Below are 25,183 nucleotides of genomic sequence, written 5' to 3'. Positions count from 1 at the left end.
AAACTAGAGCTCCAATAAAACTTTTCAAAGCATTCTTCCTTGAACTTTGTAGAAAACCTCACAAGGTTAAGAAAATGTAAAAAGACCGTAGTGCAGTCATGATGCAGACTAATCATGCCGTGTACACGATCTCTATAATGGTTAGCAAGACAATAAATAAATGAATAAAAATCAATGCCAACATAAGTTTTTAAATATTATTTTAATACTTTTCTTAAAAAAAGATGCTGTACTCCATTATCTGAAGATGACTATTGACCTCAATGCCTCACTCACCAACATACCAACACATTGTTCTGGGTAAAATAAATCAAAGGGAAAACAGCAAAGAAAAAAGGAAAATAAAAGAAAACCTCAAATGCAATTATGAAAAAGGAAAAATGAAAGAAACATGAAAAAGTGATTATAGAACTGAAAACACTCTTGGGTCTCTGGGCCAACCTACAAAACTGGGAAGAGCTCCCCATTCCACAAGAACACAATGGCACACAAAATCCCCAAACTGTTACTGTGGATGATGAACACATTTCAAGAGCAAGAACCAAGACAGAATCAGAACCAAGGGCCTATTATACAGACTGCTGAAGCTGTCGAGATGATTGTGGTTGATGAGCTGGTTAAGACAGACTAAAAACATGTACATGATGAAAGAACGTAACGAGAAAAAAAGCAAATAATTAAAACACAAGTGCAGATTTATCGTATAACTACAGAATGACGAGGACCTAGTAGTCACATATTATTTTGAAACCGCTTTTTCCAACTATCACAGAGCAAATTGTTGCATAACTTCAGATTTAAAAAGGGGATAAAGGAAAATTAAATAGCAATAAAAACATAGCCTTTAATATAAAGTGAAAAGAAGAGTCATTTTACATGTAAAAAATGTGAAAGAACTTTTCAGCACTCAACAGACTGGTTTTGGCATAGAGGGGAAAAAAAAGAAAGAAAAAAAAGACAAAATCAGAAAAGGTGTGAGCGAGAAAAAGACAGACGAAACAATCCTCTCAATAGAATCATAAAAAAGTGTTTTTTTTTCTTCTTTACAGTAAATTCTACAAATTCAAAACCAGAGCAGAGATAAACACAGAGACGAGCTTTGCTCACCACATCAAAATCCCTCTCATATTTTTTGTTGACTTTTTCTCGTATATAATATATATCCATGTATCTATTTATATATAATATGTATAATTTGTAGGGTATGATCATTACTTTACAGGCCAGAGCGCTAAGGCAAGAGAGACACTCTGAAACATTTAAATGTGATCATGCCTCCCTCTTTGAACGTTGAATGTGGCTGAGGTGTTCACCTCCCCCATTTAGGACTGCAGAGACAAGTAGGAGGTGGTGAAGAAAGGAAGGTGGTCTTAAAAGTGTGTATGTCTAGGGCCAGGGCCTTTCGCTCCCACTGTGTCCTGAGAAAACAATGCACTCTCAGATGATGGCTGAATGTGACAAACTTGACCAGTCCACTCCACCCTCCCATCTTACAGCCTGACTTGAAAGAAAAAGATGAGATTGGAGGAAGAAAAATATAACTGTGATGTTCATTTGTTCACCCATTACTTTTACACCCATCTGTCCCATTATGTCAGAGAGAGGAAAAGAAAAAAAAAAGTTTTCATAATTTTGATCACTTTATTAAATTAAATCCTCCTCTTCACCATTATTATGTTCCATTTTATTTTTGACTCCTCTTTTTCATGATTCCTTGAGGAGTTGCCTGTGTGTTTGCATGTACTGGTGAGCCAGGAGATGAAGAACAAACAACCATAAACATCGAACCAGGAAAAGACGGCTGCCCATTTGAATCCCCCTCCCATTCATGTGACACAAGCCAGCTGTTTCAACTACTGAGAGAAAAGGACAGGAACTATCAAGTCAGTGTAATTGTGTGGGTATTTGTGTGGCAGCAACCATGTATTTTACAGCACTGTTAATAAAACAGATTTTGTAAATCTGCTCAGTTGTGTCTATAGGTCCTTCTCTCACGCCATGTTCTCCCATTTCCTCTCAGAACAGATTCTCTTCAAAAATTGCCATCAGATCACTCTGGAAATTAATGTCAATGGTATCAGCCATCTGCAGAAAGAAAAAAAAACAAAACGAGACAATGAGAAATGTTATAGACTGGTTCAATGGTTATGCATGAATAAAGGAACAAAATAGGGGTGGGAGGTTCCAAATAAAATATTGTACCGCTTCTCTTCTACGCCTCTCCTGCTCACGGCGGCGAGCCACCTCCCTCTGATGGTCGAGAGCGTTCTGTGCAGCTGTGGATGGTGGAGGTGGAGCTTGCTGTTGTGGAGGTGGGGCTTGTGGGGAGTGAGTGGGGGGAGTTGAGGCTGGAGGTGTTGGAGCAAGTGGTGATTGCTGCTCTTGACGACGGCGGGCATCTTCTTGTGCTCGACGTGCCTGCTCCATTATGTCTTCATCGTCTCGGCTAAGACAAAGCCAGTGACAAGAGAGAGGCAGCTGTTTACTGCTGGTTCAGTCAGGGTGTTTACTGGCAGCACTAACGATAAACTACATGATAAAAGCGTTGTGTAATAAATTAATATAAACACTCAAGATATGGAATAAGAATGAAGCATTTAATGAAAAAGTGAATCACTCAAATTAAATAAGAAATGGCTGATTTTTAAAACTACAAGAAAATGCCCAGGAAAGCCATCAGAAGAAATGTCTTGTTTATTAAAGCAAAGTTTAAATAGTTTTGCATCATGTAATTCTTTGGTAATATAAGATTGCATGTCTTTACAGGCAAATCTGACAACCAAACTTAAATTAAGAGCAGAAACAATAGAAGAAATGGAAACAGACAACAAGGACAGACACTGACAGAGGATTCAAATGTTATGCGACACCACACCCACTCACTAAAAATCCTTTGAATATGAGAAAATACTCATGCCTTTACATTGCATCATGAACTTTGACTTGTGTCACCCAGATATGAGGTCAGTTGTTTTCGCAATCACAGGTATTGTGAGGCCAATTGCTCCGTAAAGGTATTCTGATCCTCTACTCTTACATACTGCATGCTGCAACTTTAAAACTGAAATATTATGAATCTGAGACCCAAGTGTCGAGTTTAAAACTGAGATTTTTCTAAAGTGACCTGATGTGTTTATTTACTGTAGACTAAAAAGTGAAAACCATACCTTTACAAGTTTGCTGCCAACTGTCATCTTTACAGAATTATGAATTTTTGCCAATTATTTTCAATGAAGGCTGCCCTCTGTTGGTAATTTAACGATTAAGACAAGTCTCAGTATTAACACTGAAAAAAACATCTCTCAGATGACCAAGTACCCAAGTTGACTGTTACTTGTTCTGCATTTAAGAAAAAGCTGCAGGTGTTTTGAATGTAAGCAAAGTGGGCCGAAAAAGAAAACAAAAAATGTAATAACACTGGTGTTTTCACCCCACGGACTGCCGCTTTCCTCCAACACTTGCTCATGTTTTCTACCACTTACCGTAGTTTTTCTTGCTCTCTCCTGGCTTGCTCTGCTTGTGCTTTCAGCTGTCTCTCCCTCTCCTCCTTCTCCCTGGCGGCCCGTCTGAACTGTTCGAAGCTGTCGCTGGAGGAGCGCACCGCAGTAGATGTTGTGGACTGGGACCTCTGAGCCAGACTGGCCCAAGAACCCATATTCTTTAACTTCACATCCTAACGAAAACAACATGAAAAGAAGAGATGAAAGTAGAAAATAAGTGGCAAACTAAACATGGGAGAAATTCTAAAGCGTGTAATTTAATGTGGGTCATTTTCTCATACTACACTTGTACACACCTGTGTCTTCCTGGGTGCAATAGGAGTTTTGGGTTCTTGCTTGATTTTGTTGTCCTGTTGGGAGCCAGGTGGAGCTGGGGAGTCTGGGAGGTGGGGAATGGGGCGAGAACTATCTAATGGCTTTATATCTAACCCTGCGGGAGGCAAAAGGATTATAAGTATTATTATACATCAAGATAATTTCACATGTGAACATTTGAATAATATGAGGAGAATTAAGTCCAGATGTGTTCTCATGAGTAGAAATACTAAGAATAGAGTGCACATGAGGCACAACATGATGCAAAAAGCACTCTGTGGAAATTGCCTATTTTTCCTTTTACAGCATGTCCAGATGGGCCTCCTTAATTGTCTATAATGATGCTTGTTTCCATGTTGACAGTTCCATATGTATGTGTATGTATCCATATTGACGCTGCATACTAAAAAGTCATGTCAGCAAAAAAGCATATGAAACAGCAATCGTCAAAACACACACACACTTTCTTGTAGTACATGCTAAAGAGAATTATCCCTTTTACTAATATGACAAGATGATAGTTAATGTTCAAAAGGAGTCCAAAATGAATATTGTGAACATTCATGGTGTATGCTGCTCCTCTGGAACAAGCTGAAAAAAATGCCACAACTACAGTAAAAAAAAAAAAAATAAAATAAAATAAATAAATAAATAAATAAATAAAAAAGTATGAAAAGTGATTTTTATTTCTTGACATGATCAAAAACGTCTTTAAAAAGTGGATTTAAAAAGTATGAAAAAAGGAAAAATGACCAAGAGTTCATTGTTTAAATTCTGTTGTCAAAATATCTCAATTATTGTTGCATACCAAGATTAGCCAATTTAGTTCCATGGAAGAGTAGCTTCTTCAGCTCTACATGAAAGGACATGAGAACAGAACCAATGCCTGCCCTTGTACTCACTGTGTTTGCTGTCTGGTTTGTGTGTGTCTTGACGGATTGCAAGGCTGAATGGTGATGGGGGCAGAACCGGTGACTGTGAAGGCTTTTCCTCTTTTATTTCCACAAGGTTGGATCTCTGCTCCTACAGAACAACAAAGTAGTGCAGTTACATTTTCAATGATAAAATTACAAAATGAATCAGAATAACTAAATCATATTTTCAAGTTTTTCCAACTAGGCTCTTTTGATTACGCTTACTAGTGATGTTTACACCCTTAAAGCACCTTTGTCTGTTGTAAACGTTCACCAACAACATGCATGCATTGCAATGACAAATGAGCTGCTTACATGCTTCTTGGTCTGTGAGGGTGACTGCTGTCCCAATGAATGGAACTGAGGAATCTGAGGAGAATGCATCAGAGGGGAGGGGCTTTCACGCAGGCAGCCTAAACAACAACAAGAGGAGGAGACAAGAAGTTTTATTTGTTACAATTCATTTTGATGCCAGATTTAATGTCCACAGTCTATCTCAGTCAAACTAATGCAACAGCTTGGCCACAAGTAGATATTACATTTTAGAGTTAAGACACGGATAGCACTTTCTCTCCATAATTTGTTTCTTTCCCTCTATTTTTTCTCTCCTCCTTTCTCGATATTACAAACAACAAAATCACAATTACTTGCTTACTTCTTCTTGCTCAATAATAGGCAATTTTGTGGCACACTAATTCTTAACAAGGGCGTGTGCTCCACTGAACAAAAGTGCAACATAAACTAAATGTGTTTTTGCAGCATTTAGAATATTTACAATATTTGTTGGAATATTTACAAAAATTAAATTTTGCAATTAAACCTATAACACTGCATCATCACCAAGTATTTGCAGAGAAATTAAGATTGTCTAATTGTTTGTTTACTTTCACACAGGTTTTGACAGAAAAAGTACATTATTGGCAAAAGCTAACAATGTACATTTAATATATAACAGTATGTAAAATTGGACAAACTTAAATCAAATTATGAGCCTAAAGGCATCAACAGATGTGGTGAAGGAGGCAGGTTTCTCTTGGGAAGCCATGTGTTCAACAGTGTGTGGCAGTGAGTTATACAATATATTGCACATATTATATTTTATCAAATGCACTTTAGTATGTTAAGAGTACAGGGATGATAGATTGCTAAAGTCCCGCCTGATTTTTTTAATCAGTGGTAATCCTAACACAATAAAGATGTATTACCTGTTGGAAAAGGCTCTGCTTTGTTTCGTGGTGAAAGCTGTTGTTGCTGTAGCTGCTGAACCTTGTGCTGCAGCACTGTCCCCTTCTGCTGCTGCAACACTGAAGTGTGAGTAGGAGGAAACGACTGTGGCATGTGCCCTGAGCCTGGTCTCTGCGTAAGGGCACATGCCGTTGGCGTCATAACCTGTGTCTGCACCAGCTGGGGCATCAGCTGGGGTGAGTGTGTGTGCAGCTGCAGTGGCTGCGTCTGTGTGGTGGGTCTTGCCTGAAGTGACTGTAGAAGGCTATGGACCTGACTGAGGGGCATGGTGTCAGAATTGGTGGGAGTTGGCTCTTCGTCGTCTTCCAGTAGGGCTTGTGGAGGTTGTGCTGAAAGAGTACCAAGGATGCCGTGTGAGGGTGGTGAAGGGACCCGTGGGCGCGGGACAGGTTGAGGGAGGTTAAGGGAAAGTGTGGATTGAAGCTGTGGTGAGGAAGATGGGGGCAAAGAGGGAAGCGAAGATGACGGAGGCTGTGAGGGTTTGGGCGGAAGTGGTGCAGCGCGGTTGCTGGGTCTTGATGGCTGCTGGGGAAGAGCATTATGGATCGCTGCGAACAGAGAAAGAACAGCGTGAACTTGAGAACAGCAAATGGTACAGGAAAGATTAGAGTATAACCAAAGACAAACGGTTTTAAGGGCATTTTCTGTGTGAGATGTATTATAGTTGTATGTATGAAAGGAAATAATAAAGGAATTTACGCATCCACATTAGTATGTTTGCTATTAATTATAAAGTTTCTGGCTGAGCACTGCTCTAGTATACTTACCGGGGGAAGGTATAATTGGATGTTGGTTTAGAAAAGGATGCGTCTCAGTAGGTGTCTGACTGGTGGGTGTATTTACGTTGAGAATGCCAGTGGCAACAGGTGTACCAGCAGTGGTAATGGTTGCACTGGGCTCTGTATTTGACTGTGTTAAATGAGAATTCATGAAGTGAGCCAGAGGATCAAATCCTGATGGCATTAGCTGGGAAGAGTCCAGAGAGGGGACAGAGACAGGGACAGCAGGAGGGTGTACGAATGGTGGTTTTGACTGGACCAGCTGAGGCTGATTCTGAGATACAGAAGTGACTGAGCCTGCTCCACTACTGAGGGGCTGGTAGTGTGGTCTTTTTGTGTCCTTGCTGGTCGGCATCTTTTTCTGTTGCTTGGGAACCAGCCCTAAAGACAGAGACAAATGATGAGCCAGAGAGGTCAATGAAATGAGGATTAAAAATGTTGAAGAATTGCGGCTGGTAATTAACCAAAGATGACATGTATGTGCAGAGACATTACCATTTTCAGAGTCTTCACTATCAGAGGAGTCACTGCTGCCTGAAGATGAGGATCCTGTCTTCATCTTTGTCACATTAGTCATGTCCAGAGACTTCTCTATTGCAAAAAAAAAAAAAAAGAGAGAGAAACTCAATACAATGGTAGTATAATCTTTATAGAAACAGGTGCACAAATAAATCTCTGAACCAAAACACTGATTTAAGAACCAGCCACAGCATAAGCCTGTTGCATACTTTCCCAAGGCAACAAGTACAAAATGACAACATTTTGTTCTCATGGATGTGATTGGGGACATCCTGCATTAGCCAAGCAGAAGGTTCTTCTCATGGGTCTTGTGAGAAGTATTGTTTGATTGGTTGGACATTTGAGGTAGGTGTGGTTAACACAGAAAAGCATGAAGCAGAAAGTTGTTGCTTCTGTTTTTTTTTGCCCAGGTGAAGTTATAGCTGGGGTAGGTAATCTAGCTCAGAGACTTTTTTTTTTATACTCTGGGTGAAGTGGTTCCTCACCCTGATAGTAGTCTATACATTTTGAAATCCTAAGAAATATAGTTAGACCCCTAACTTTACTGTAAATCTGTAAAAACTGATCAATCCAAACGTTCGGACCAAAATGATGATGTTCATTTCTTATATTTCGTAAGCTTCTTCTGCTGGCTTCCCTCCTCCCCCTCCCGCAGCACATACCTGATAGCCACACCCTGCATATAAATAGCGTATTAGAATGAAAATACAAAGTAGCAAAGAAGAAACTCGGAAGACAAACATGGCTGAGAAAATGCAGGAAGAATTTCCCCGACCCGGCTCGGTTTATTTGCCTCCTCTCGCTAAACAGCTGAGAAAGTGTAACATCTGAAACAACTGTAACAAAGTGATTAGAATTCATTCTGTTTATATAGTCAAATGAATTATTATTATACAATCTACCAAATTTCTGCATTAACAGAGTGGCCAGCTTTCTGTCAGCATTAATTTCTGGCTTTTGCAGCAGCAACAATGTTGCTTCTGGTCTGGATGATGCATTTAAATTCCTCATGTCTTTGAAGAATAACTGTCTGCTCCTCACTGGTGCAGTAGACTGCTCTGAGAGGTTCCTCCATGTTTGTAATTGGTTAGAGGTTGCAAACATCACACCTTATATGTGAACACACACAGATCTTAACTGAATAACCCTGGGTTGAATTACCAAGTTAATTTCCAGCTTTGTAGTATTGTTCATCTGGATTACCAAGGTCTAGTTAAGTCAACTCTAGTAACGGAGAAATATCCCGGGTATCGCTTCGTGGTAGGGACTTCTAGTCAAATACACCTTAATAATCCTAGATAATAAATATTGCTTTCAGTTACTTGATATAATTCTTTAATTAATTTCCTTTCAAGAGAAAGCTGAAGCATCACATGAAAAGTTTGTACATCGAGTGCTTAACCCCAGTAAAAACAAATAAGATAAAGCAGAACTATCAAAACAAAACCTCAGCCTACTCCTGTATTAACCTTCTGAGTCCTGTGCTTGTACAATGATTAGGAAAACAAATGCTGAAGTCAGAGCTTAATACCACAGTTGAACTTTGTTTGATGGGATTTCAGAAGGGATTTTAAAAGTTCTGGGCAAATATATTCAAAAAGCTCACCTGATGTTTTTTTCTTCTTTTTGAGGCAGCTGGAGACGTATTTCTCAAGCTCTCTCAGCGTGGAGGGCTTCAGAGTCTCAAAGTCAATCTCGATCTCATCAGGATTTGAGTTCTTCAGCGAAGGCTCACGGGTTTGGATTATGTGCACGACTCGGCCCAGTTTATCACCAGGCAACTTGTTTATGTCAAGGCTCAGCTGGCGCTTCTCCTCATACGACATTGGCTTGCATCGGTCAGCTGACATGCTTCCAAATACATCTGGAGAGGAATACATCAGAGGATTGAAACTGGGGCTTCGATTGATAACAATTTAAAATTTATTTATTAAATATGCAGGGATATAAAAAAAAAGAAAAGTATGTTTACTCTATTGGTTTTGTTGTATACATACCCATATCATCCTCTGCTTCAAGAGAAGCCGAAGGGACAAGAGGGACTGGGCCTGGTTGAGGGGGCGCAGCTGGACGACTGTTTTTAATTCCCTCTTTCTTACTGTGAATGACAAAAGATTAGATTAGCTCCAGCTCAAGCAGCAACACTATTATCTTGGTTCGTTATTACTGTCACTTACCTGGGCTTCTTCCTGTCCTTCTTTGCCATGACAGGATCCTTGCCGCTCTTGCTCTTCTTGGAATTCTGAAGAATCCCAAGAGGAGGTGTCTCTACAGGTTCCTCTACTCCCATCTTCTTCTTGTGTTTTTCTTTCTTTTTCTCCTTCTTGTCCCTCTCTTTCTTCTTGGGCTTGCTGGCCTGTGGCTGGGAGAGTGCTGCCAGCTGCTCATGGACAGCCTTAAGCTAGAGGTCATAAACACACACAGTTGTGGTCTTATGAGAATAAGACACCCGACGTCTGTGCATTTGTCTTTGTGTGCTCCAGCTTTTGCCCATGTTTAACAAAGCTGTTCTGAATGACCCACCCACCTGCCCCTTCAATTTCCATTCTCTAACCTGTTCCTGTAACTCTGCCAGTCGCTGTTTCCTCTCTTGTTCAGAGTCTCCTGCTGAGGACTCCGATTCAGAAGAACTAGAGCTGTCATCTTCTGAAATGGCAGAAGGAGGCGGGGCTTGTCGAGTGGAGGGTGCAGGGTGGAGGACCGATGATGGTGTGGGAATAGGAGTGGTCTCCTCGGGATCATCAGGCATCTTAGCGAAACGCATTTCAAACACATCCTATTAAGTGGGAAGACAATAGCGAAAAGGTTAAGCCCAACTGGAAACAATTTAAATTTCTCAAATTCTGAATAGTTTTAAGTCCCCAAACCTACTAAATTACAGTTTTAACAAAAGGAAAAACTTCAGACCTATTAAAGCGCTGGATTTTTCTGCTACTATGTTTCAGATTCATCTTAAAATGGATTCAGTTCATTTTGTTGCTTATTAGAAAGAAATACAGAGCTCAGCATGTATCATAACCGTGAACAAGGTGGACATCTAAGTATAGTTTAGATTTTATGGATTTATCAAAAAACACAAAATAAAAAAGTCATTTTCAGCAAAGCCATACCCCACAGCCTCAAAGAAAACAGCCAATCTGACAAGTCAGCCAAGAATTAATGACAAGTTGTCAATGTTGCCATTTATCTCAGGAGAGGGACATTTTCAATCTAAACTCTGGGCAAAAACATGCTGTTATGAACATAGTTTTGAAACCTGGTCCCAATCAGGTGAGCACGTTGTCTAAAACATTTTAGACAAACTGACAATAATATTTGTTATATTTTGCTTGACCATTTGTGAATTGTTTACCTGTAGTTTGCGTGCCATGGAAACCACATCATGGTCTGGAGGATTGTACTTGTAACAATTTGAGAACATCAACCTGACATCTGCAGCAAATTCTTGGGCATCTCTGTATTGTCTGCTGTCCAACTTTTTCTGTAAAAATACAACAACATCATTAAAATCCTGTCACTTCCTCGGCATTCACGTAGCTTTTGTAAACCTGAAAATTAAGAAGCTAAGATGTAAAGCTTAAGGCATAATATGAATGTTTCCTTGCACACATTGTACTAGCAGCCTTTAAAACCTATGTCACCTGAAAATCTGAGGTTTGCATGGACTGACCACTGATGCTTATAAAATCACCTTGATAGTGCTGAGATCCATGGGGTGCTTGATGATGTCATGGTAGTCATGTAGGCCAAGAGCTTTTGCATCAACAGGTTTATAAAAAGGCCAGGCATACGACACATGTTTCTTAGACAGCATTTCTTTAACAAGGCGTGCACAGGAGCGCAGCTGCTCCTGACGCTTTGGCGTCCCTATCCCTCCAGTCTCCAAACCTCCACCCAGGTGATGCTGCGAGTCTGGCTGTGAGGGGTCTCTTTTAGGTTGTTTTAAAGGACGATTGCTTTCTCGGCGCAGCCGAGACGCATCAGATACAGGAGGGGATTCACTGAGCTGGTCGTTGGCTGTGGGTGTTGTCGTATCAGCTTTCCTCTTCTGGCTCTTCTTTTGCTGTTGGAACATGACAGATTTAAGGTTAGAAGTTGAAGACACCCTTGCATCTTATTAGAATTGATATAGACTCATTCTTGCCTTGATGAGAGCAGGGGAGCTCTGCAGCATGGGGGTGGGATGGAGGCCTGGGTGGGTCAAAGCTGGAGGAGGGACCGATGTCATGCCTTGGCCCAGAACGTCTGGGGTTGAAAGAGGGAATGGGGTTACCACACGTGGAGCATGGTTGGGAGGTGTAGGAGGCACACGTGGGGGCTGGGTCTGGGCTAGGGGCTGGACAAGGGGTTGGACCAAGGGCTGGACCAAGGGCTGGACATGGGGCTGCACATGGGGCTGCACATGGGGCTGCACATGGGGTTGAACATGGGGTTGAACATGGGGTTGAACATGGGGCTGAACATGGGGCTGAACATGGGGCTGAACATGGGGCTGAACATGGGGCTGAACATGGGGCTGAACATGGGGCTGAACATGGGGCTGAACATGGGGCTGAACATGGGGCTGAACATGGGGCTGAACATGGGGCTGAACATGGGGCTGAACATGGGGCTGAACATGGGGCTGAACATGGGGTTGAACATGGGGTTGAACATGGGGTTGAACATGGGGTTGAACATGGGGTTGAACATGGGGTTGAACAACGGGTTGAACAACGGGTTGAACAACGGGTTGAACAACGGGTTGGAAAAGGGTTTGAGCTGGGGTACCATGGGGCTGCGGAGTGGTTGATGGTGATGGAAAGTCTCTTGTGTTTGGGGTGGTAGAAGGGGATGATGAGTCTTGGCCTGAATCTGACTTGTGACATGTGATCAGACCTACAAAAGAAGGACACAAAGTGCAAAAGTGCAAACATGAGTGGAGCACAAAGATGTAATCAAAGATAATAATGCAAAACACATTCTTGTCAAGACCTACTTTAAATCAACTAGATAGTAAAAGATAAACCTGTTAGGCATGGGTAAATGAAAACCTAACAAATAATATACATAAGTACACACTAGTATGTGTATGTGCAAGCTCGGAGGGTTAAAATATTGTAATAAATTTTTACTAAAATTAACTCCTTCCTCATAGTCCTTGGAGTACACAAAAAACATACAAATAAATCCATACCCGACTCCCGTCTGCCTCCACGATGACCCTTGGTAACAACAGCAATCTCTGTCTCTTCCTGCGGCATCTCTGTAATCTTCTGGAGAAAGAGTTTCTCCAAAGCCTCAGCCATCAAGACAATATCATCTCCAGGCTAAACATGTAGCACATGAACAAATGTAGGGGCATTAAGCTCACAGTATAGACATTTCCCTTAAGATTATTTTATAACCTCCCCTTTCAGTATTAAACCATCAAGTACTTGGGGGAATAATATTGATAAAACTAAAAGAGTAGTAATGTGAATTTGAACTAGTTAATTTACAGAACTGAAATGTGAGGCATAGCTTTCTAAAAGCCTAAACTGACCAGTTGTTCATGTTTGCATGTTTTAACTTGTGGCAGGATGGCATTGTGGCACATTTTGCCAGTATTTGCTGACTTCCTTTAGGGGACTGGGGCACACAAAACTTATGGCTATTTTTGCCATTGATGTATGAAAAACACTTCTGTATGGTGTTCATTATTCATTAACATTTTGACCTGATGTGAGTTGCAAGTCACCCAAGGAAAGAAATCCTACATCCAAGCACTTCTTTTTCCTGAGGGACCCAGCCACACTGATCATCGGTATATTCTGCTATAAATTATATGCCTAAAGATTAAAAAAATTATAAATAAATAAATAAATAATCTTAGCCAAGTATGGCACACAGTGCAAAAAGTTCCTCCAAACAAGAGGTAGCTTCTGAAGTAAATCATCACATCTACTGTGAAATTGGTCAGACTTTTTACTTATCATTCAACATGCAGACCATTGTAAATAAGGAAGCATTAGAGCTTGTTTATATAGGTATTTTCTACATAGGTTTGTCAAAAACATGCAACTGCAATATAAGCTTTGAAAATGCAAATTCAAACACCTTTTCTTTAGTCTCCTTGATATGGCTCACTAGCTGCTTGTCAACTGCAGGCGAACAATCTGAAGGCTTATTTTCCTGAGGCCCTTGTATGTTCGCACTACATGACTGATTTGCAACAATAAGGGGTGTTGTCCTCAAGATCTATTTATCCAGATCAAACTCCATCATCTGACTGGCTTTTATCAAATGGTCCCAGCTGCCTTGAAGATAAGTTTCTCTTGTCCAACAAAGATATCATGAGGTGATTCAATCCATTTTGCTCACCAGTGTGTTGAAAAGAAAGCGTAACTTTTCTTTCTGGCCTCTCTCAAGTCCCTAATTAAATTAAATGGTGGAAACAAGATACAGGCAAAAGGGTATTTGAACACCCTGTGATTTTGCAAGTTCTCCTACTTAAAAATCATGGAGAGGTCTGAAATGTTCATCTTAGGTGCATGTACTACCTAAGGTACTGTCCAATCTAAAAAAGAAAAAAATCTGGAAATCACATTATATGATTTTTAAATAATTTATTTATATGTTACCGCTGCAAATAAGTATTTAAACACCTGTCTATTAGCTACAATTCTGACCCTCAAAGACCTGTTAGTCCACCTTTAAGAGGAATGCTTTTACATCAATTTAATTAAATTCCCTTCAGTGAAAGATACAGAAAGTGTGCATTTGGAAAATTCACACATACAAACTGATGAATGCAGATCAAACAGCTGATTTGCTTCTAACAAGGGCCATTAGTCTGTGATAGGAAAATTGGTCTTGTATGTAAGTGCTAAAACCATCTGTAGATGTCACATGGAACTACAATTTCTAACTTGGCTGACCTTGTTGTAGATGTAGCAGTTTGTGAACATTGTGTTGAAGTCTTGGATACACTCCTGAGCATTCCAGTAGTAGTGGTTCTCCAGTCGTTTTTTTATCGTACCCATGTCCATAGGAGTCTTTATAATTTTGTAGTAGTCCTTGATGAAGAGAAAAATCAGGAAAAGAACATTAGATTTTGAAGTTGATATATGGTTTCATATGTTGTCATTTGGAGGTAAATTAAAATGTATCAAATTATAACCTCCTAAATCGGACTGCTACCTCAAAATAAATGCAATTCTTACACAACCATCAGTTCCAGCAGTGTTGCAAGTTAATGACACTCCACAGTATAACAGTATATTTGCTAGGGATGGGACGAGATGCTTCTCTTACTGTTACATTTTTAATGATTTTTTTTTGGGTGCCGATTCGATTTAAATTGCAATTCCTCAGTATTCCTAAGTAATGTTTGGTTTTTAAACACCAGACCATGTGAAAAATTTGCACGATGACCAACTTCACAGACTATATCACGAGCCAGATTTCCAAAATAAAAACAAAAAACCAACTGTGTGTCAGTTTCTAAGATTTAGTCAGCAGCAATATATCTGAACCAGCTGTCTGAACTTATAATTTTGTTTCAAAAGCTTGAACTGCATATTGAAGTGCTGGTTTGAGTGTCTTTTGGGTTGCTGCTGCGCAACATTTGGCTAATAGCTCTGCATTTACCTCAGGATGGCTTCTTGCTAGATAGGCAGTGATGTTAGTTGTGTTACCGCAGCACACAATATTCCTAATCTGGATGTATACTGTGTTTTGGTCAATAATGAAAACCACCACGGCCTTTCACTTCTATAAAACCAAAACCAAATCCTCCAAAAAAATGTTTTATTAATCATAAACAAGTAAAATACAACAATGAAGTGTCTTAATGTAGTAAAAAAAAAAAAAAATTAAAATTGGAAGTCAAACTGTGAAAGCAACTGAAAGAATTATTTATTCACAGCAAGGCTTTACATCCACCTACATTGCTGTGTGATGCTTTTATATTATATACATTTTTAACTACCGTGCTAATATTTGTTTTGAACGATGAAGTTTGATTTCAAGCACATGAGAACAAAAAAGTGACTCACTGGTAAATTGAGTTTGACTGCATCTACAGGTGCTTGAAAGGGCCATGCAAACTGGTGTTTCCATAATGTCTTCAACACCACTTTTAGCAGGTACTGAAAAAGAGTAAATTCATACAAAAGCAATCAGTCAAACTGCTGATGCTGGATCCTTGGATTAACTTGGCACAAGCAGAATGAAGTTACCTGTAGCTGGTTGGTTTGTCTTTTGGGTCTGGAGGGGTTCCATGTTTCAGGGGGTGGAGGGTTGAAGGGGAGGGGCGGTGGGGCAGAAGGAGGGTTCTGGCTGCTGCCCGCCTCCAGTCCGTCTCCCATCGCAGCGGTAGGTTGCAGTGACTGAGCAGACAGTTTAGGCAGATTGGACCTGGCAGGGGCAGGCGGATGCGGGGGGACCCCCCTCAGGCCATTACATTCCTCACGCGACTCTCTGAAAGGATAAGAAAAATGTGTCATCTCCACTCTCATTAGCATGAATGTTCATGTTACAAATTTTAAGTAACTTTCCACAAAATATGAATCAAGTCACTGTCGTCATTGTTTATACCATTATCAGTAAGTCAGAGTCAAGCCAGGGTTTTATTTCAGATTGCAAATAAATGCATTGTTACCAATGTAAATGATATTGCATGAATAGATCTATATGAACATAAAGTCTATATGTGCACACATTTACAGGACATTTAAAGAGTGTGACATGGTACTTAGGAAATGTGACAGTGGTCTGCAAATACATTTTGAAAAATTAACACTGGAGTCTCAACTTCCTGTCTCGTTCTTTTGCAGACTGCAGTATTCTCCATGAAAACTTTGTTTTTGCTCCTGAGATAACAAGAACAAGAAAAGAGTTTGTTTTTGTCTGGTCAATTCATACCCCCCAAAAAACTTTATCTGCGATGGGGGCAGAGTATATTTGCATCTTTATGTACAATAAACAATTTATCTGTGTTTTTCATATTTAACATGAAATACCCACCGTGGCAAATTGGGATTGTGCCCATGTCTGTATTTCTTTTCAATTACCTACTCTTTGAAACTGAAAACATTTTCCTCTAGTCCGTAGATAAAAAACATTACCCACTTGAAAATCCAGGAATATATAATTGAAAAAGATTTCATTGTCATTACTATTTAGCATGACATCTGGGAGAAATGACGCCACAAAGGATCCACCAGAATCAAAGACATTCTCCAAATGGGACAGAGCTTGGCAATTCAGTATGACCTATGTCACTGACAAACAAGCATTTCTAAGCACACAGACCCCTAAGTTGAGATACAGCTTTTGTCCACACAGAGATGAGTTGCAGTGTGTCCTCTCACGTTTTTTTTTTTTTTTTTCCTTAAACCATCTGGCCTTTTTGTTGACAAGGAACTGACATTATGGCAGCTTGAAAACCCAAACTTTTTAAAAATAGATCATGAAGTGAATAAATGAGGATAATCAAAATCTACTATAAAATATTTTTTAAAATGTAATAAGTATAAAAATTGCCACAGACTCAACCGGTGGCTTTTCTGCGTATGCATGCATGGGTTCTCTTTGGGTACTCCGGCTTCCTCCCGCCATCCAAAGACATGCATGTTAGGTTAAGTGGTTAATCTAAATTGTCCCTAGGACTGTGTGTGATCATGATGGGTTGTTTGTTTGTGGTTGCTCTGCAATGGACTGGTGACCTGTCTAGGGTGTACCCCACCTTTTGCCTAAAGATTGCTGGGATAGGCTCTAGCTCCCCCCGCGTTTCTTAGTCCGACTAAACAGCTCGGATAATGATGAATGAAATTAAATTAACACACTTTAGGGATTTAGGGAAGGCTGTTACAATCAGAATTGTCAGAAATACCATAATTTAATCACTGTTTTTATCTTCTAATCTACTGTTAAAGCTTTTTTATACTTGAGACAGAAGACGAATATGCAGATGGACGGACAGTTTTGTTCTGCGTGTCATCTGGTCAGGTCTGTCGCATAAGGCAGAAAACGGAGCAACATCATCAAGAATCTTGGGGGCAGTGTTGGGTGTACCAAGCACACAATACACAAAACAAACAAAATAGACAAGAAGAGGATCAGGAGGGAGACTATGCAAAAACTTCCAAATAAAAAGCACCTGAAGACGACATAGAAGAAGTTGAGGAAAACAACCAAAAACTTTGTGGTTTTATTCTTCTGCCTCTTCTGGTGTTTTCAGACTGTTGTCAACAACTTGTCAACAATGATGTGTATGTTGATTCGTGTATGTAAAGTGCCCTGTGACAACATTGTTGTGAAGTGGCGCTATACAAATAAAGTTGAACTGAATTGAATTGAACTTTGTAGTGGTGCAGTACTGCTACCAACTGGTGTCAAAACACAGAAGTAAACTCTGAATTCAGCCCTACCCACTAAGGAATGAACTGATTTTATAACTATGACAACATAAAAGATGCATGGAAGTAGGGGCAACATATGATGTTTGAAACAGACATCCCTATTTAAGTACGGAAGGAAGCATAATGGGCCTCTAGTCTCTGACTGCTTGTACTGAAGCCTTTGATCACCACGTTTTTACTTTAAAAGTTAGATTTCTCAAATTTTTAGGTTATCCTTTTTCATTTAGCGTAAAGCAAAAGTGTATCCAAGAAATCCTGAAGTAAAATTTAAAAAAATAAATAAATAAAAAAAAATAAAAATCGATGCAGTTAAATTCCAACAGCAGAAACTGCCACAAAGGGTAGCAACAGTTCATCTCCACACAATACTTTTATGCAGCTCAATGGAAATAACCAATGAATATATTGGTTACAGTCAGCAACAATAGATTCACCTGGAAAAGAAGTCGGAGTGACATTAAATGTAATGTGTTTGTTATTTGACTATAACACCCATCTGACACGGAAGGTTCACCCCAAGCTTGGGAATGTCTATTTAAATGTTTTAGTCCCAATTGGAGAGTAGATGTTCCAGTCAATAGGTAGACATTTTAATGTGGCTATATGATATGTAGAATTAAAGTCTCTCTCTTTTCTAAGTTAAATACAAAAATATAGCTATAAGTCAAAGCCATTTACAAAAGAAAAATATGTGGCAGGACACCATGGGTATATTGTTATCACCACGTTTTCAAAATGCTGAGAACTAAATCGTTTCACACGGACAATGTCATAATTTCTTATTTGAACCTCTACTGTTGCCTCCGGAAGTGCAGCAGTGGTAGCCTATTCTACTCTGTCAGACATATCTGCCCTGCATGTGAACAGAGCTGAGAGAGAGCTGGGGCCTAATTAAACTTCATTAGTTAAACCCAGTGGCAAGCATTTGACAAACTTATTATGTGTGGAGTCCAGAGAGGAAAGGTAGCTGTTGATAAGTTGCTTTAGATTTACAAGTTGAATAGAATTTCCAATGAGAATATTGATGAATAACTTCATTAGCCATGTCTAGTTACCTTAAGTAATGGGCCGGAGGCTAATGAAGTTGACACTGGTTAGCTTTAAACAACATCACATACATTGGTATTCATCATTGTTGTGTGAATCTTAACATTGTAGGAGTATTTAAAAACTTTACAAGGGGACACAATGTCTTTCACTTGCATAAAACAACCATTATTACACCATTTCATCTGATTATAAAAGTTTTCTTGGGACTTACATGATGCTCTCCAGCTGTGGTCTAATCCACTTGTGTTATCATATCTCTGGTGGCGAGGCAGTAGCTACCTGAGGTTACACTGGGTGTTCGTCAGTGACACGCTGTTGGGGCAAGGAACCCACAACACACAGAGAGCCGAGTGTCACACCTCTGAAAAAGACAAAACATGAGTAACTGCAACATATACATATATGGGTTGTTTATAGCCACCACTGAAAAAACCTAACATCTAGTCATACAACCAAAAGTATTTGCAGTCAGAAGCCATGATGTGTGCATACTAGGTACCTCATGATTTGATTAGATTACAACTAAGGGTGCTACAATTGGATTATTAAACAATTATCAGGATTTTCAACCCATCTTTTTTCACCATTGAGGGTAGGGCTGGGCCATTATGATCAAAATCTCATATCCCAATATAGCTCACTTTATATCCTCATAACGATATACATAACACTATAAAATTGTTTGCATAATTTTGTCAGTCATCATCAGGTATTTGTCATATGTGCTTGGCAATGGAAATAGTGATGTTCTTTCATCTGCGGGAACAATGGCTGTATGTCGTTCCACGGGTAAAAGCCTGGTGCAGCATTTGCGTTTGTAGTTTATGAGCACTTTCACTGCCACTCCATGCTGCTTTTGCAGCTTTTGCTCGTTGCCTCTATTTATTGTCATGATTCTTGCGCAGGTGATAAAATAAGTTAGCTGCGTTTAAGTTCGTTGTTAGGACTAGGAGCTGGCATACTTCCCAAACATCAGTTGTCTGTTCCACGTTGGTCTTTTATATTCAAACCACATCCATGGGACAGAAAGTTGCCTCTCTTTAGGAACAAGGTCACCGGTTTGGTTTGGCTGGTCATCTTTGAGTGAATTGCCCTGCTGTGAAACACACCTGCTAGTCATCCTCCTCCATGTTTATTTATGCATTACAGCGTGGATGTTGTAAATCGCATCTTGACGTAAAATACTGCAGTACAGCATCTAACTGTGGCATAAACAGTAGAGGCTCATATGAAACGACAGATATTTTCTATCGTCTAAATGATATATATCATCATATTGCCCAGCCCTAATTGAGGGGGTTTTTTTTTTCTTTCTTTGTGGATACCTTTATACTCGATTCAGTACCCAACAGTGTGTCTTGCCAATTGCCTAAAATTTCCACCTGTTGTCTATTCCATTTGCACAACAGCATGTGAAATTGGTTGTCAATCAGTGCTGCTTCCTAAGTGGACAATTCCATTTCCCAGAAGTGTGGTTGACTTAGAGTGTGTTAACGACAGTTGGGAACAACAACAGCATTTTCCCCCCCTTTCTCTTGGGCCAGAAACAGAGGTTTGTAAAATTACTATTACATTTTATTTAGGCTTTAAACAGCTTACAGAAAAACAAAAATGTCTGCAGTGATGAGAAGATCCCAAGCTCTTTAACACTGGGTGCAAGGCTAGTTTCCTTATATCTCTGTTGTTTACTGTCTGCCTGGACACTTGAGTGCAGGAATGCACAAAGTCAGTCCTCGAGGGCTGCTGTCCTGCTGGTTTTCCATGTATCCCTGTTCCAACACACCTGGCTTCCGTTAAATGGATACAACAGCCAATGAATTTCTGCACAATGAATCATTTGTTTGAGTCAGGTGTGTTGGAATATATACACATGGAAAACATGAAAGATTGTGGTCCTTGAGGACCGGAACTGGCCACCCCTGCTTTAGAGGGAAGAACTTCTGGTCCATCTCCCTAAAGTGTATGGGTGGCAACGCAGCTTTTATGTTGTGCTTTAAGTTATATTTTTAATTTTCATTTAAAAAAAAAAAATTTTTTTTAACATATACAAATCGTAATTGAATCTGCACGTGTTACATTGCGATGCAGTGAGTGAATCAGCCCGCCACTACTGCATACTAGAGCAAGGGATTTTCCATGCAACAAAAAAGGGTTAGATCATACTTCAAACAGGCCCACAGACCCAAGAAGAATTAACAAAATATTTTCTAATATTTTATATAGTATCCTTCAACAGAAACCAAAACAAAACTCTGAGCCTAGATAAGATAACCTCTATTCTCAAATTTGATTCTTAAAGATTTCTTATTTATCATAACCATCACCTTTATTGCTGTGTGACAGTTCAACACCTCGGTAGCAACTTGTAAAATAGAAGTCTTTGAAAGCATCTTTTGAATTTAATAAAGCATCGCTCAAGCAATAAACAAGTGTTGTGTCGACATAAAAACTTAATTACAAAGGCATCATAAAACACTGGTAGTTGTTAAAACATGCGACCCCTAACCACGACTTCAGTATTCATCTTGCATTCTACGTATTCTAAGAGCTCTCTCCAGATAATAAAGACAATCTTATGTTGATTGCTGTCTTATTGTTTTCTCTTCCATTTCTTTCTTTCTTTTCTCTGATAATGTTCTCTGACATCTCTGCTGAATCAGCCACAGTCAAAACATCAAACTACTAGCATGTGACACGGTGAAAAGAGCAAATTTCAGCTCCAACATCACATGGCATCCTCAAAGTATTATGAAGATTTCTCAGCCTTGGAGTGCTGCTGGGTGGTACTTGACATATTAAATGCCAATGTGCCAATCAAACAAATCAGGAACACAGACTTTCAAAGTTACATAGTGCAACTATAAGAAACAATTTGAAAAGCATCTTTGTTAATGTTGTTATGAGTCCATTGCAAAGACACATAATTTTTCTCCTCTTCTTTTTTTTTTTTTTTTCCCAACAAATTTCTCCAGTAGTTTCAACAAATAAAATCAAACATGATGAAGTTTAATCTGGCACGAAATAGTAAATTTCAAAAAGGTGTTTCCTGGAGAGATAACTAAAACATTTGTTTTCTAAGCACGATGTGTACTGCATCACTGGAAATGTTCTCAGTGGAATAGTGGCTGTCAAGAAGCCATTCTTAAGGAGGAGAACTAGGGAGAAAAGGTCAGATTTATGCCAAATAACACATGAACTAAAATTTAGTGACAGGAGGTCTTACAGAGAGCAAAACAATGTAGGATCGTCTTGAGAGGGAACGCAATTAAAAAAAAAAAATAAATAAAAAAATTAAAAAAAAAAAAAAAAAATATATATATATATATATATATTATATATATAATAAATTTCAACTCACCAGCACACTATAACTTTAAATAATACAAAAAAATGGGTCGACTTCTTCGATATCGTGCAACTTTTATACAAACACGATATATTGAAATATATATATATATATATATATATATATATATTGAAATTATATATATATATATATATATATATATATATATATATATATATATTGAAATTATATATATATATATGTATATATATATATATATATATATATATATATATATATATATATATATATATATATAGCAACATTAGACAACTGTATTCATGTTAAAAGCATAGAGAATTTGAATTATACTCCAAATATCAAGTGTAATTTTATGTATCTTTGAAATGTTTCAATCAACTACTCTTGCGGATACGACTACCATCAACGTTTTACGATTAGAAAAAATAAAAAACGGAAGATAATTACATGAAGGCAGACGCTTAAAGACAACAAATCCAAAAGGACAACCTAATGAACAATGCGTCTACTAAACACCCTTATCTTGCTAACCTTCCATGTGAGAACGTCGCCATGTTCCCTGTGATCGAGTGACAGCTACGCACGTAAATGCCTTTTCAGAATACAACTTTGACCGGATTGCTATTCTTGAAGTGACGTACGTCGCACTTCACATGAGTTTCTGCGCCATCGTGCGTAATCTACGCTTCTGAAAGGACGTAACTTATGTCACGAATACGGCCTACGGGGCTACAAACAAACAGCCTAGCAGCTAACTGGCTAGTAGGATACCGACCTGCAGCTAACGTGCACACTGACAGCACCAAGTGTCTCTTGCCACAAAATTGACCTGAACAGAAGTATTATCAGAAGGAAGATACAGCATAGAATATTAATAAAAATATCTTATCGTGCACAATTTAAACATAAAAGACAATATATCCCTTGTGCCCGTACCGGTGCAAGGCCTGTGAAGACAGCTCATGCTCCGCTTGCCTAAGCACTCACTGACAGCGCGGGAAATATGGCACCAATGACCCAAGTAAATTCTTTACCGCATCCCTGGGAATGTATACTTTCGTTTGATATACCAATGTCATATATACAGAGGCAGTGAGTGTTATTTTTACCTTCTTCAGTCGGTTGTCAGCGCTCGCAGACCTTCCTCGCCCCAAATCCAGAACAAACAGTCCCGTTCCACGTCAATGACGTCAGACGCAAGGGGCAGGCTGAACGTATGTCAGGCGAAATGTCAGCGACAACTCCTCCTCCCACGGGTAAAATCATGCAACACCCTGTAATAATTTCACCCCAAAGCGGACGGATTTCAGATAAACAAGTCGAAGGTAAAAAGTCACAAGATTAATTAATTGTTAAGGCTTTCCAAGCGGAAGAACCTAGCGCAGATTTTTTTTTTTCCTCTGACGTGAATTTATCAGTAGATTAACATAGGCTATTTCACTTTTATTAAATACGTGAATATCAGTATGTTAGACTCAAATAATAAAGGACTGAAAGCGCGGACTTTCCACTGCATACTCTGAAGAATACTGTTTTTTAAAATTCCAGTGTCCATAATTCCTTACAGATTACTTCCAAAATTAGTTGAAATCGAAGATTGACCAAAAAACTATGCAGCCTTACGGAAATGGGAATGTGGTTATGTTCACCCGTTATTTTCTTTATCTTATCTTGCTACGTTTTGGTGTTCAAAAAAGATTTGCATTAAAAAGAAAAAAAAATTTTTTTTTTGTTATTGTTAGTTTCTTTTGGTCTTTTTTCTAATTTGCCTAATAGCAAATGATCAAATTGAGTAAATTAAACCAGAGAAAAAGAGGAAGATGTGAACTCGAGTAATTTATCCTACATACTTATACATTCATGCAAGGTGCTAAAAATGGGAAGTTATTGTGGAAAATTTGGTATTTTTAAACAAAGGAACAACAACAACAAAAAAAAGGTTTTAAGAGAGATGGAGAGAGAATAACTTACTTTAAACCTCACCCGTGCAGCATTGGTAGGTGTGGAAATATGGCAACCTCTTGTTTCACACTGTAATTAAGGCAATGTTAGGAAACAGTTAAAAGTGTCTGCACAGGTGTTTTGGTTGAAGAGACTTAAATATGTAAATAGATCCTCAGCTGACAACATGATACAAACATAATTCTGGGTCTCAACAAACACTCAGTGTTAATGTTTGAACTCACTAACTGGTAATATACAGCCGGCTGCAAAAATCTGTGCACCCATCTGCAATTTCATGCTAATTTGCTCTACCTTTATAAGAGATCACAGCTACAAGATTTGTTTTGCCACTGAGATGTAGATCACCTCCAGGGAACTACAAGAACATCTGCTGAAGGTAAAGTTGTTCATCGTTTCCCAGGTTAATTGGAAGGTTGATGTGTCAGAAAAGCCTTGTACATCATAAGAGTTGCATGAGGTATGCAAAAGCACATCTGGGCAAGCCAGATGCAAATTCTGTGGTCAGATGAGACCAATAATTATTTGGTCAGAATTAAAGAAGGTATGCTTGGTGACATAATCACACTCAAGCCCATTATAACAACTTATGTAAATTTGTTGGAGGGTCCATCATGTTACGGGGACGTGTGAACAGTACAGGTGCTGGAAACCTTGTTAAAGTTGAGGGCTGCATGAATTCTTCTTAGTATCAGCAGATTCTTGACAAAAATGTTCAAGAGTTGGTCACAAAGTTAAAACTATTGGATTTTTTTTTTTTTTTTTTTTTGCAGGAAAGCAACAATCCCAATTCTCAGCCCCTTACATAACTGAAACTGCATGGACTGATTTAAAGCAAGCTATCTCTACACACAAGCCAAGAAACCTGACTGAACTCTATTCCTTTTTTTTTAAAATGAAGTAATGGGTCAAAATATCCCCTGCAGACTTCAGGGACTTGTTTGTGCCTGTCGGTGAAGTATACAGGCCATTACTGCAGCAAAAGTAAGCTCCACTAAATGTTATGTATTCTACGGGAGGTCCAAATTTATGCACATGCTCATTTTTTCCTTCATGCACTTAAAATATGTCAGACCAATAAAAAAAAAAGAAATGTCACTGCTGGAATATTACATATGTTGAAATGAAGTTGCTGCTTCAAAACTTCAACTACTATGTGCTGAGTTTTTATTTAGAAACTTTTACC

The 25,183-nt window shown here is 39.0% G+C and overlaps 1 protein-coding gene across 1 annotated transcript; it reads right to left on the bottom strand.

Annotated features, from left to right (window-relative positions):
* Positions 1-233: 233 nt before the first annotated feature.
* On the bottom strand, positions 234-23,215 carry LOC306754218 (bromodomain-containing protein 4-like). Its single transcript, XM_079238147.1, has 23 exons — positions 23,145-23,215; positions 18,919-19,068; positions 15,474-15,714; positions 15,291-15,383; positions 14,172-14,309; positions 12,449-12,581; positions 12,043-12,150; positions 11,417-11,517; positions 10,964-11,335; positions 10,625-10,753; positions 9,827-10,048; positions 9,450-9,673; positions 9,270-9,370; positions 8,879-9,136; positions 7,249-7,344; positions 6,742-7,134; positions 5,935-6,522; positions 5,045-5,142; positions 4,718-4,838; positions 3,797-3,930; positions 3,483-3,673; positions 2,203-2,446; positions 234-2,085 (listed from the first exon to the last, which is right to left on the bottom strand). The coding sequence occupies exons 3-23, from the start codon at positions 15,600-15,602 to the stop codon at positions 2,017-2,019; spliced, it is 3,942 nt and encodes a 1,313-aa protein (XP_079094273.1). The 5' UTR covers positions 15,603-15,714; positions 18,919-19,068; positions 23,145-23,215; the 3' UTR covers positions 234-2,016.
* Between the last annotated feature and the right edge of the window lie 1,968 nt (positions 23,216-25,183).

The sequence above is a fragment of the Telmatherina bonti genome, assembly GCF_933228915.1.
Source record: "Telmatherina bonti genome assembly, chromosome: 3".
NCBI classification, from domain to species: Eukaryota; Metazoa; Chordata; class Actinopteri; order Atheriniformes; family Telmatherinidae; genus Telmatherina; species Telmatherina bonti.
This window is presented reverse-complemented; position numbering and strand designations above follow the sequence as displayed.

Bases quoted from the DNA above. Each gene is read 5' to 3' on its own strand.
- LOC306754218 (XM_079238147.1), bottom strand. From the start codon at position 15,602: ATGGGAGACGGACTGGAGGCGGGCAGCAGCCAGAACCCTCCTTCTGCC. The intron at 12,582-14,171 runs GTCAGCCAAGTT...CTACATGTTTAG, and splicing joins ACTGCTACATCTACAACAAG to CCTGGAGATGATATTGTCTT. The intron at 10,754-10,963 runs GTGATTTTATAA...GTATTTTTACAG, and splicing joins TGGATCTCAGCACTATCAAG to AAAAAGTTGGACAGCAGACA.